Here is a 14,340-nt window from a genome sequence, read left to right as displayed (position 1 = left end):
ACCATTCCACACAGTAGCTCTGTTTGGGGGTCATTTATCCTCTGATAATGGCAACCAGGGCCGAACAAAAGCGGGGGGCAGCTAGGTGTCCAGGCTATTTTCTGCCTAAACGAAGAGCTCCTCCAACTTTTGTTCACATTGATGACTTTTGTCACAGAGCCGTACCTGGCCAGACACTGGAAGCCTTCTGCGTTCCTTAGAGGAATACAAATTAGCTAAAGTTCCTCAAAGGGACAAAAAGTAACCGGAAACTTTGAGACATAAAACGAACCTGGCAGGTACTGTGCTGCTGAAGAATGAAGGATTACACAGCAGAGTGTTCCTCCAGGGAAAAGGCTTCAAGACCAGTGAGCTCTTTATTTTATAATTTTCTAAATTTATATTCAATCATCATTTGGTCATTAAAAAGCCTTTAAAAAGCCTTTCAGCTCTGCCTTTCATCTAATCTGACAATATGAAACAGCAAAAGGTTCCCCAGCCTTGCTCCTTTTAGAAGCTGGGGATATAATTACTGACTGATTTGCTACGCTGTAATTGGTTTGTAATCTTGCAAAATGCTAAAAAAGTACAATTCTACATAAAATTAGACTCAGTTTAGGTAAAAAGCAAAGACAGTCACATCCTACATTGAAAAGCAAGCAACAGATGCACATGAATGTACTGATATTTTCACTCTTTTTACGTCTCAGCAGCAACGTCTCCTCTTCATGCTATAAAATGCTTGACGAGTGCTTGTTCAAAGCAGCTGAAACCAGCGGGATATGTGGACTCCCACAAACAGCAGCTGCAGAACCAGCCTTGGTCTGCACTCATTTCTGGTAGCGTGTCATGTAAAATTCATAGACAAAATATGCATTATTTAGAGGCTTGTATAATAACTTTATATTTACAGAATCACTATAATATAGTACCTCCGACATTATATAGTTCAAAACTTTATCACAACTACATCAGTGGAGTAACTTGTGTGTGTGTTAATATCACCTTTAAAGTGCGGCGGTGAGTCATACTTGTTTACTTAATGTTTGTAACATTTATTTATTTGATGTTTATTAATGATGTCTTTAGAGGGCGGCAGTAATGCTGGTAATTAAACGTTTGTAATGTTTGTTTATATGATGATTTATATCATTGTTATTAATGCTTTTAGAGGGTGATAGTGAGTGATGTTTGTTTAGTTCATCTTTGTTGGTGATGCCTTTAGAGGGCAGCGGTGAGTAACATTTGTTTATTTGATGTTGGTTAATAACATCTTTAAAGTGCAGCAGTGAGTAATGCTGGTTTATTTGTTTGTAATGTTTGTTTAAATGATGCTTTTAGAGGGCGACAGCAAGTGACATTTGTTTACTAAATGTTTGTTAATAACACCTTCAGAGGGCGACAGTAAGTGCATTTACATGCACTCAATAATCCAACCATGATTGGATTTCTGCCGTTATCTGATTATTCAAATGGCCATGTAAACACATACTCCGATCTAGAAATCCGATAAAGAGAGCTGGATTTTAGCTCAGTAATCAGATTTCTCAGTGCATGTAAACTCTTACTCTGATTTCTTTCGGATTTCTCAGTCTGTGCATGTGCGAAAACAGAATGGAAATAAGTATGCAGCGTTACCACAAGATGGCAACAAAACACTTTTGGAGTGATGATAAAACCAAATATATGCTTGACGAAATGAGATATTTAAATATCCTTTATTTTCTAGATGATGTATGTTCATAGTTTCAGGTAAAGTGGCGTGACGTTTCTTTTTTAAAAAAGTTTGAGTTTTACATTATGTTTACGTGACATCTTCTGCTGTGAGTTTATTGGCTGGCTGCAAAGCAGAAATCTGATTACCGCCTGACTCATGTAGGCCTGGAGTTTCCCCATTATCTTAAGTGCATGTAAACGTGTTGATCGAATGACTGACAAAATCAGATTTTCTGCAATTACCAGATTAATAAAGGCATGTAAATGTACTCAATTAGTAATTTTTATTTATTTGATGTTAATAACACAGTCAGAGGGCGACAAGTAATGTTTGTTTGATTGATGTTTATTAGGAACACCTTTAGCAGCTGACAAGTAATGTTTGTTTATTTCATGTTTGTTAATGAAACCTTTAAATGACGACAGTGAGTAATGTTTGTTTATTTGATGTTTATTAATAAAGTTTTTAGAGGGCGACTAGTAATATTTGTTTATTTAAAATTTGTTAGTAACATCTTTAGCGGCTGACGAGTAATGTTTGTTTATTTGATGTTTGTTCATAACACCTTCAGTGGCCAGTCAGTAATGTTTGTGTATTTAATGTTTGTTAATAACACTTTTAGAGGGCGACAGTGAGTAACGTTTGTTTATTTGATGTTTGTTCATAACATCTTTAGAGGGCAACAGTGAGTAACGTTTGTTTATTTGATGTTTGTTCATAACATCTTTAGAGGGCGACAGTGAGTAATGTTTGTTTATTTGATGTTTGTTAATAACATCTTTAGAGGGCGACAGTGAGTAACGTTTGTTTATTTGATGTTTGTTCATAACATCTTTAGAGGGCGACAGTGAGTAACGTTTATTAATTTGATGTTTGTTAATAACATCTTTAGAGGGCGACAGTGAGTAACGTTTGTTTATTTGATGTTTGTCAATAACATCCTTAGAGGGCGACAGTGAGTAACGTTTGTTTATTGGATGTTTGTTAATAACATCCTTAGAGGGTGACAGTGAGTAACGTTTATTAATTTGATGTTTGTTAATAACATCTTTAGAGGGCGACAGTGAGTAACGTTTGTTTATTTGATGTTTGTCAATAACATCCTTAGAGGGCGACAGTGAGTAACGTTTGTTTATTGGATGTTTGTTAATAACATCTTTAGAGGGCGACAGTGAGTAACGTTTGTTTATTGGATGTTTGTTAATAACATCTTTAGAGGGCGACAGTGAGTAATGTTTGTTTATTTGATGTTTCCTCATTACATCTTTAGAGGGCGACAGTGAGTAACGTTTGTTTATTGGATGTTTGTTAATAGCATCTTTAGAGGGAGACAGTGAGTAACGTTTCTTTATTTGATGTTTGTTAATAATATCTTTAGAGGGTGACGAGTAATGTTTGTTTATTTAACGTTTGTTAATGAAGCCTTTAGATGGTGGGGCCGAGTACCACTCAACCCACAAATTATTACAGATGCACCGATGTGTCCGATATCTGATCAGTACATATCTATATCTATCAGTACGTATCATGCTATCGATGCTGATATATAAAAGTTTCTAAAATGTAGAAACTGGTACTTGATCCAGATTGGCATTACAAAGAAACTGCAGATATGCAGATATTTAAACATTCTGCTCCTAAATGAACAAAAGCTGATGGGAAGAGGGAGCCCGTATCCCAAAGACCCCTGGGGGACCCGCATGATGGTGGGACTCCTGCATCGAGGCTGCTGGAGTAAGGAGGCGGGGTCTAGGCGGCAGAGTTTGGGACTATATATAATACAATAATGTATAATATAATATAATATAATATAATATAATATAATGCATAACTAATATGACTCCAGTATCATCATGCCTCCCTAATTTCCATTATCACATTATTATTATTATTAATATTATTATTATTATTATTATTATTATTATTATTATTATTACACCAATGAAAACTAATCTGGAGCTGTGATTGGATAGGGTGCTCAGAGAACATGAAAATGTGGTTAAAATGCTAATCTGTACACTGCAGCCTTCAGCGATATCAGTAATAAGCCAATACTGTGATTAACAATCAATAAATACTGTGCAGCCTTTAAAAGACTTCTCTCTGTTTGCAGAGCCAAACTGAAGTCTCTTTAATTTAAAGTCTCTATAAGGTCTGTGTAATAACAGTGTGTCTCAGCAGGAGCGCTTAATCAAACACGATCCGATCTACATGTGTACATAAATCCTAAGCTAAATGGAAAAGGCTCGGATAACCGGCTCTGCTATAACTCACACGCAGAGTCCTTTTCCTCATATACCACTTTTTCATTTTTAGGGCTTTTTTGGAATCCCAGCTATGAAATTATTCCGGCTTCACTCAATAGAATAACTTCATCAGAAGGAGGACGGTAAAAGCGGTTGCAGAGCGTTTCATCATGTTTAAATAATTAAGTACACATTTGGGAAAAGAAATAGCTGATAATTACTTTACTTACAGAGAAAGCAGAGCAAGTGATACCGGACTGGAGAACAACTCAATACAATGAGTTTCTCCTTGTTTTATTTCAACTCACAGCCAAAACATATGGTCATTGTCAAAACCTTGCATCCCAATTTTTTGTCTGTCTTTTTTACAGAATTTGAAAAAGGTTGCAAACCTTCATGAGGTCTGAGGTCAGGTACTAATGTTGGATGGTCAGTTCTGGATCACTCCAACTCATCCCAAAGGTACTAAATGGAGCTCCATCACTCCAGAGAACACAGTTCCACTGCTTCACAGCCCAATGCTGGGGGGCTTTATACCCCTCTAACACACGCTTGGCATTGGCCATGGAGACCTCAGTTTCATGTGCGGCTGCTCCAGAGCATCCCATTCTATTGGTCAGTGCTTTAGTGCTTTTCTGTGGCGATTATAGAAGCTGTTTGAGGGACTGTCCAGATAAATTTGATAATCTCCTCTTTTACTTACAAACACAAAGGTGGTACGGATTGCATGTTTAGAATCTGCACTTTCCACACAGTTTCTTCTCCTGTTTCGTTGAATGATAAGTCTCAAGTTCTTCATATAAAATTAAAGGAGGTGAATTTTTTATTTCACAACCTTCATTTTCTAATGAATGTAACTGCGTCAGCCTTTATCGTCCCAATATAATAGCACTGCAGCATATGGCTCTTTTAAGAGAATAATTAACTTTCTGTCTGCAGGGTTTAGCACTTAGCTGGTGCTCAGACGCACCACTGCTGGATATAATACACTCTATTCTGTAAGAGAAAGAGAAGAATAATCCATGTGTGTGCTGGTCTATGCATACACACACAGTTCATTGTAGAGAAACTTACAGACTCAGATTTCTTTACAGTGGTGGTCAGAGGGTTAGACATATGTTCCAGGGGCCGCATTACAGAAACATCTTATCTTTAAGATCTTGTCTTAATTTAAGATTTCTTTTTTATATTACAGCATCTTATATCATATCAAAGTTACCAAATCCTTTACTACTCAATCAAGGTCCAAAAATTGTTATTTCTGTTGCTAAGCATCCAAGACAACTTAAATGTAAAGATGTACTCAAAATAAAATAAGCAACTAGAACGGTGCATTTCCTAAAGAAAATGCTGAGACTGAGCAGCTTGCTAAGGTGCCGCTACAGTATCCCAAGTGGTCGCTAAGGTGTTGCAAAGCCCTAGCTATGGCATCACAGGTGGTTACTACGGTGCTGCTAAGCGTTTGCTATGGTTGCTAGGGTTGCTCTGCACTTTTCTAAAGAAAATGCTGAGACTGAGCAGCTTGCTAGGGTTGCTCTGCTGGTTGCTAGGGTGTTGCTAGGTGGTTGCTATGGTATCCCAGGTAGTTGCTAGAGTGCTGCGAGGTGGTTGCTGGCAGTTGCTATGATATCATACACCGATCAGGCATAACATTATGACTACCTCCTTGTTTCTACGCTCATTGTCCATTTTAGCTCCACCTACTATATAGGTGCACTTTGTAGTTCTACAATTACAGACTGTAGTCCATCTGTTTCTCTGCATACTTTGTTAGCCCCCTTTTACCCTGTTCTTCAGTGGTCAGGACCCCCATGAACCCTCATTCTCAGCACTGCAGTAACACTGACGTGGTGGTGGTGTGTTAGTGTGTGTTGCGCTGGTGTGAGTGGATCAGACACAGCAGTGCTGCTGGAGTTTTTAAAAACCTCAGTGTCACTGCTGGACTGAGAATAGTCCACCAACCAAAAATATCCAGCCAACGGCGTCCTGTGGGCAGCATCCTGTGACCACTGATAAAGGAGTAGAGGATGACCAACACAAACTGTGCAGCAGCAGATGAGCTATCGTCTCTGACTTTACATCTACAAGGTGGACTGACAAGGTAGGAGTGTCTAATAGAGTGGACGGTGAGTGGACACAGTGTTTAAAGTCCAGCAGCACTGGTGTTTCTGATCCACTCATACCAGCACAACACACACTAACACATCACCACCACCACATCAGTGCTACTGCAGTGCTGAGAATGATCCACCACCCAAATAGTACCTGCTCTGTGAGGGACCATGGGGGTCCTGACCGCTGAAGAACAGGGTAAAAGGGGGCTAACAAAGCATGCAGAGAAACAGATGGACTACAGTCTGTAATTGTAGAACTACAAAGTGCACCTGTATTAAGTGGAGCTGATAAAATGGACAATGAGCGTAGAAACAAGGAGGTGGTCATAATCTTATGCCTGATCGGTGTATATGGTTATTAATGGACTTCTGTCATTGTAATACATGCTAGGTGCACAAACATTTAAAACCAATTAATTCCTCAGAAAATAGGTGAAAAGAAGTCGAGTGATGTCATCAGTGTTATTTTTATTTCAAAATAAGAGATTTTTTGTTACGCAGTAACACCAGTGACACAATTCCTGGGGACTACAACTTTCATTAATTACTTTATAATATTTATTTTGCGTTTGTTATTTAATTCATATATTTCATAGTCATGTATAGATTATTGCAGTTAAAATTGCAGAAAAACATGTTGTTGTTTTTTTTACCTCAAAACATTGCACCCTTTACACATGACCTTGAGGACGAGCACTTCTGTGGTGGTTGGAATTCTATATAATTGATTTAAAAACCAATATTGCTAAATTGAGGCTCAAGAAGGTGGAATTGTTAAAATAACGTATTGTTTTACTTTAAAATATAAATACATTGTAACCCTAACATGTTTTTCAAGTGTAATATATCTGTAAACGCTAGGGACACAAAAATGGACGTTTCCATAGAATGACCATATTTATTCTTTATTCTATTTATTTATTTACCTTTTCCTGTACTTTAATATTTGTTAATAGTCAGTTTGCTTGTCTGGTCTGTTTAGTATGTTGGATGTCATACATGTTTGACGCAACAAGACAAACTCCTTGTATGTGTAACATACTTGGCGAAATCGAGTGATTATGAAGTTAGGAACTGTTATTCTGTAATAGCTTCAGGCCTAACTGAAGTTGTCATGGTGACCAAACAGATATGAGTCTGGATGTTTCTCTGTAATATCAACCCTGATGTGTAAAAGGCATTGCGACCTCTGGTTCCTATCACCACCACTGTGAAGAGGCACAATGAACAATTTAATTCTCCTTTAACAGAAACCAACAAGAACGTTGGGAATTCTTAAGAATTCTCAGCCCTCAGCGCTACAATCAATACCTGTACAAAAAAGTCACCTCAATTTCACACATGAAAAAATGTGTTCACATGGACAAGAAAAAAGTGTGATCAGTTGAAAAAACATAGTTTTTATACACTTTTCATGTGACTTTCAGTGTAAAGGTATTTATATTGTTTTTAGTATTTATATTATTGTATTATATAGACTTTCTGTTTTTTAAGAAGAGACAACAGACTCAGTTATACCAGCCAGTAAAACCCTGTGTAAATAAAACTACTGCTTTAATATTTCACCATTTTTTTCCATGTCAGTCAGGTTCTAATCTTAACTGCTTTCTGATTGGTGCTCCAGAGTTACATCCTGACCCGCATACACATACTGCTCAACATCCAACACACACACTCACACACTCACACGCTCACACACACATCAGCAGGGTTCAAACACGCAGCAGCACGAAGAACATCACCTTCAAACAGACTTCACAGGGTGAACTTCACGCTTTGAACGCCTGAGCTCACTTTTTCATTCCTTTATTTATTTTATTTCGATAAAACTAAAACCTGGAAATGAGATTTGAATCAGATTTAAAACTGCAATAACATTATTTTCCATTTAGATGAGTGTTCAGAACTACTGAGGTACAGAAGACAGAATCATTTGTTGATTTTCAAAAATCTGAAAATAAAGGAACACACTTCTGCACAGTCTAATGCTTAACTTGCTGATTTTAACATTTTGTAAAAAAAAAAAAAACCCTGTGCATAAGTGTTGGCACACTGTATAGCTTTTTTAATACAAACTCAGTAAATAAATAAACATTTTGCAGGAAAATGCTATATTTAAGTGTGGTAGAGGGTGTCATTTGATGGGGGTGTTCAAACTTTTAAATATGACTGTAAACCAAAGCATTGCAAGGACAGAGAGAGAGAGAGAGAGAGAGAGAGAGAGAGAGAGAAAGACTGCACATGAATGTAGAAATTAACAAAATCAGAAATTACAAAATTTTCAAAATTTACCAAAATAAAAAACATCATTTTTTTATGATGTGTGTGTCATAATGTCTTTAAACAGCCTTTAAAAGTTTTTTTTTTTTGTTCTCATTTTAACTTAATTAATTCTTTACTTTATTTTTTAATTTTTGGAAAAATCTTTTACCAGCACTAAATACTATAATGTTATAATAACATTCTAATTAATAAATCATACTTATATTTCAATATTACAATCATATCAACACTAAACACAACACAAACTGTTCAATTTTTAATTTTTTTTATTATTTATTTATTTATTTTACTTTAGGTTCACATTTGAGAATTTAAAAAATTAAAGATGCTAGTCATCAAATTTGAGCAATTTTCTTACACTGTAAAGAAATGGTTCATCGGTTTAACCTAAAAAAAATGATGTAGTAACAATTTAACTAGTTTTATTCAACTCTGATGAACAAAAGTGATATTTTACATCAGTTCAAACCTCAAAAATGTTTCGGACATTTTCTTTTTCACACTGCAGGATGTTTTGATATTTGAAAGCACCAATCAGTGAGGTAAAGCATGTCATATAACAGATGCAAAACAACCTCACATCCTAGACTTAACTACAGTCTTCCTGAGTTAGATCTAATCACAGTAACGTATGTACCCTATACGCCCTTAGAAAAAAAAATCTATTAAAAACAGCTGTCTGACTGTCTGACACACGTGGGTTTGATGCGCAGACCATTTGCTGATTTCAAAGCTGTTCCCACACTCCTTCAGGCGCTCGCTTTCCAACATGAACCAATTTGCACTTCAAACCGGCAAGCAGCTCTCCACACAGTGTGTGTGTGTGTGTGTGTGTGTGTGTGTGTGTGTGTATGCTCACTGGCCCAGTTACACTCAGCAGAAACACTCGGGAGTGTAAGCTGTGTGTGTTTCAGTGTCGGCCCAAAGCTTCTTCAACACCATCCACTGAACTCAACCAGCCACATTACTGCCTCCAAACGCCTACAATTCCCACAATCCCCCTGTAGCTGCAGGTACAATCAGGAAAACCACTGAGCAGCACCATTTAACCCTTAGAAGTCTGGAGTTCTGTTGGTTTGCTACACTTTATTAAAGTAAATAAGCAATTACATCATTAATTACACAGTTATACAGTAATGTGAAAAAGTCAGAGCACCACTAATTTATTTAATTTCCAGAAAGACCTGCCGTTAAGTACAGGTTAGTCATTTTTCAGGAGATATTTCTAAAGAGATTAGTTATGAGATAACCCACTTTGCATAAGGGAGCTTAAAAACTGATTAAAAGCTACAGAGAAAATAAAATAAGAAAACATGAGAAAATAAGACCCCTAAACACTGGTAGTAGGGCTTATGGCAAAAATCATAATCACGATTATTTATTTTGGTCAAGATCACAGTAATTAACATGGCCCAGCCCTACCTGTAGACCACCTGCATTAAATGTCACTTAAAGCTTTCATCTTTGAGAGAGAGGACAAAATCAAGCTGCCTCAGATCTGAAAACATCCACAGGTGTTTCTGTCCATCCTTCCTCTGTGAGAAGACAACTCAGCGCTATGGGTCTGAAAGGATGTGTAGCTGATAAAAAGCCTCATTGAGTTAAATATCCAAAAGAAGAACATTTGCATCACAGATGTGAAGGTTTTATCGGTTGTAATTGAGATTACACTGTTCAAAATTAAAGTCCTCTCAACTTAAAATGATAAGGTAACTGATTAAACAGATTTTGGGGTTCACGCAACTCAAATTTCTTAGTTTAGTCAACAGTTTTCTTAAATTGGTTTACTCTAGTTGGGAAACTTTCCTTCACACAATCCCATCAGGCGTTTTCTCCTATTGGAGACTTACGGATGGCTGTGGCATCACTGGTCTTCTGTTGAGGTGATGGCTTAGTCCACTGCAATACTTAAGAACAGCTGAAGTTGCTCAGATTTTGTGTCCATGAATGTTTCACACACTGTGGAAAACATTTGTTGTTTTAACTTTGAAAAGCAGTGTGGTCACATGTAGTGCAACTGTCTAATATAAAGTAACATAAAGTGAGTCTCCTGAAAAGAATGGAAGCTATAATGAAGGTAAAGAGTGACACACTAAACACTCAGTCATCTGAGATTATATTTAGTTGTCAAGGCTTCTGTGTATTTTTCTGTTCAGTTTGTGTTTACTGCCAATGAAACTTGAATAACTTGTACTTAATGGCTGTTTTGGCTGTAAATTACACAAACAAAAGGTGGTCTCTAACTTTTGCACAGTTATTTTGCTATTTAAATGTAATTGCACATAAACTACATTCTGTATTTTGTAATCTGAAAAGCTAAAGATGCTCATGTAAAGTTTCTGCACTCTTCACACAATTTCTCCACTTGTTTCAGTGAACTACGGGTCCATAACTCATAAAACTCAAACATGAATAAATATTAACTGTGTCTTCTAAGGGTTAACTCCTCACCCGCAGCTCTTTCACTGAACTCATGCCAGCTGTTTCCTCAGTGTTAAACCCACAGCGCGCGTGTGTTGGTACTCACCGCTGTCATGGTCCGACTTGTTGTCCTGCTCCGTGTCCGTGAGGGTCAGGGCAGAGTTTGATTGGCTGGACAGGTGGGAGTCATGTCCGTGGGGCTTCATGCCCCTCCCCCACAGCCTTATGGCACAGTCCGGGGAGATCCCCCCCACCATGTTCTGGACGTGGTCCGGTCCGGTGGGTTGCACGTGGTGATGGAGTCCAGTTTCAGCACAGAAACTCAAACCACGGCGAGGAGCCGGGCCGCAGATACCAAGCTGGCGAAGCGAGAGAGTCTGACCTGCAAAGTTGGAAAAAGATCACATCATCAACTAAAAAGCATCAAATTCCATGTTGTTGTGGGTAGTCCAAGTGTGAATAAGTGAACACATCCTCTACACAGACACATGTCTGCATATTTCAATACACAATTACTATCTATTTACTGAATTTAACATATTAGCAAATACAGTAAATAGAAATTGGGTGCTAAAATTTGCAAACAGGCCTTATTTAAGTGTGTTATCTGTAGAGGAACAGAATGACCTTTAAGTGGACCTTCTTGTAAATGAGATGTTTAAAGGACTTCCACATGTGTAAAGGCTCCAGGAGAGAATTACTATATGTAACGATATATTACTATATGTTTGTGTTTTGTCATCATTTAAACAAGCATGGATGCACTGATAAGGAATCTCTCAGCTGACTCTGAGAACTGATATTTAACTCTTTGATTACTGATACCAATATTAAATAATTTTGTAAAACACTCCTATAATCCATATCCAAACATAGAGAGTTCATTTATTTATTTATTTTTACATTATTTGAAGATTCAAAAGTTTGTTGTCATATGCACACAGCAACAGAAAGTAACACTGCACAATGAATTTTGTCTGATAGTATTTATATAGTGCTTATATAGTAAGTATGAAATAAAAGAAAGCACAAAATAGTAATAATGATAATGACAATGTCTGCGTGCATTTATAGCTAACAGGCAATAAAACAGAACATATTCACTATGAATACAAATGAAAAGTCTGTGCAAAAGCAGCTAAATAAAGACTCAAGTTCTCTTAAATATATACATATATATGATAAAGAATTTCTCAGCTGGTACTGAGAAGTGGTATTTAACTCTTTGATTACTGATATCATAATAAGTAATTTTGCATTGTAAAACAACACTATAAACTATATCAAAGCGTTCTAAGTTTATCTCTTTTTATTTTTTAAATTATTTGAAGATTGAAGATACAAGACTTCATATGCATCAAGAAACAGCCAGGAACAAGCACTGTACCATGAAATTCTTACTCTGCACCACCTCTCTTTACTATATAAACACTATACAGATACTAAGCACTAAATAAATAATGAATAAAGAAAGAGGCAAAATAAGAAGAGCATATATATCGCTGTTGTTGGAAGAAAACCTCGTATCTCCAAAATGGCAACTTTACAGGAGAAGAAAAAAATCTACTTTACTTTTAATGTAAGTCAATGGAACGAAATTTTTTTGTCATTTTGGGTCATTTCATTTGGCCCATTCATCATGAAATTTACATACAATGTAAAGAGCAACAGGCATTTTCAAATTATGTTAACTTGTTATGTTATATTAACTGAAAAACTACAAAAATGGAGATACAAGGTTTTCTTCCGACAGCAGCAATATATATATATATATATATATATATGGATAGATAGATAGATAGATAGATAGATGGGTAGATAGATCGATAGATAGATAAGAGTAATGTGAATATAAATGAAACTACTGGGCAAATGCAGCTAAATAGACCCTACAAATATACATATGTATGTATATGTATCTTAGTGTACAAATTATTGAAAATAATTACATACAAAAAATATACAGTAATGCACAGAAATAGTCAGTGTATGAAAACACCAGGTGCCCTTTACACTGTGTGAGCATTTCATGATGAAAGCACTAATAGGAATTATCCAAAATGACTTAAATGAAATCTTTGTATTAACATATTGTCTGTCAAAAAACTTCTACTGTCTATTGGCTATGGTCATTTCTCATCTTTTGACATAATTTAAAAACACCAGCTGCTCTTTGCAGTGTGTTAAAATTTCATGATGAATGGTCCAGTAGAAATGCTCTAAAATTACTCTGGAAAAAAATGGATCCATTAACTCCCATTTAAAGTTAATAAAGTTTTCTCCTTCTTGGAGATACAGGATTTTGTGCTGACATCAAGTGTAAGGCAGGCAAAACTCTAAAGATGGATCATTGATCAATTTTAATCAATCAGACATAATAACTACCGTTAATATTTACATATTTGGCAGAAACTCTTTTCCCAGCCCAGGAACTCTATACAGTATAGCAGGGTGTGTGTTGAGTGGTGTCCAAAATAATGGAAACACCAGATGAAATACTCAAATTTTGGTGATTTTATTAGAAATACCCACCATATACAGTCGTATGCAAAAGTTTGTGTACCCTGGTCAAATTCCATGATTTATTGATTTTCTAAGTGTGAACAAGTAAACATCCTCTACACAAAACTCACTTCTGCACATGTTAATGGAGAAATACAGTTTATTCTATGAATTTAACACATTGGAAAAAAAATAAAACATAAGCATGATGTGAGTGCAAACTTAACATACTTTAGCAAATAAACAGAAACTGTGTGCTGAATGTTGCAAACAAAATGCCACATTTGAGCGTGTTCTCTGTAGAGGACATGTTAACTTACGTTCGCATATAATCAGTAAAACATGGAATATCCTCAGGGGTCCATCAAAGGAGAAGGACCACCACTGGACCACCGCCGACCACCTCAAAGCATTGATTAGTCCTATTTTCTAATGAATACACTCTTTATTGTGTATTCATTTTTCTTCTCCTTATTCACTATAACATAACTCTAGAAAAGGATGGGTTCTCCCTGAGTCTTGGTTCTTCTCTGAGGTTCTTCTTCATGCTCTCGGGGAGTTTTTCTCACCACTGATGCTTTCGGCTTGCTTGCTTGGGGCTTTGACTTGGAATCCTGTCAAGCTGCTTTGTGATGATGCCAATTGTAAAAGCTCCACACAAATAAAACTGAATGGAACTGAATGTTTTGTGAGTGTTGGATCATCCAAGATGAGACACAAACCTTTAAAAGAATAATTACGTTTTTAAAGGTTTTTAAAAAAGCTCATACACAAACTATTTTTTTGAAGGTCCATTTATAACATTTATGTGTTTTTATGTACCAAAAACAGTCATAATTAATTTCCACATGACCATTTTCCAACTTCTCTTTATCCTATACAATTAAACAGGCTGCTTTTGTTGCTGCACCTTTAAGACTGACATATGTAAATGAGCTCTGCTCTGACTGGCTGCCTCTCACTAGCCACATTTACATGCATCTTAATAATTTGTTAGTAATCTGACTAATAGCTCAATTTGAATAGAATACGTCCATGTAAACACTAGACTATTCTAGTCAGATTGAGGCCATTCGAA

At 36.4% G+C, this 14,340-nt stretch overlaps 1 protein-coding gene across 1 annotated transcript in view; it reads right to left on the bottom strand.

Moving 5' to 3' along the window:
* si:dkey-237h12.3 (teneurin-3) overlaps positions 1 to 14,340 on the bottom strand; it is a 284,586-nt gene that overhangs the window by 208,974 nt on the left and 61,272 nt on the right. Inside the window, exon 3 of the mRNA XM_036569289.1 lies at positions 10,867 to 11,142. Coding sequence (XP_036425182.1) covers positions 10,867 to 11,142 — 276 coding nt within the window. The remainder of the gene's footprint in view (positions 1 to 10,866; positions 11,143 to 14,340) is intronic.

This window comes from Colossoma macropomum, unplaced genomic scaffold (assembly GCF_904425465.1).
Source record: "Colossoma macropomum unplaced genomic scaffold, Colossoma_macropomum, whole genome shotgun sequence".
NCBI lineage: Eukaryota > Metazoa > Chordata > Actinopteri > Characiformes > Serrasalmidae > Colossoma > Colossoma macropomum.
This window is presented reverse-complemented; position numbering and strand designations above follow the sequence as displayed.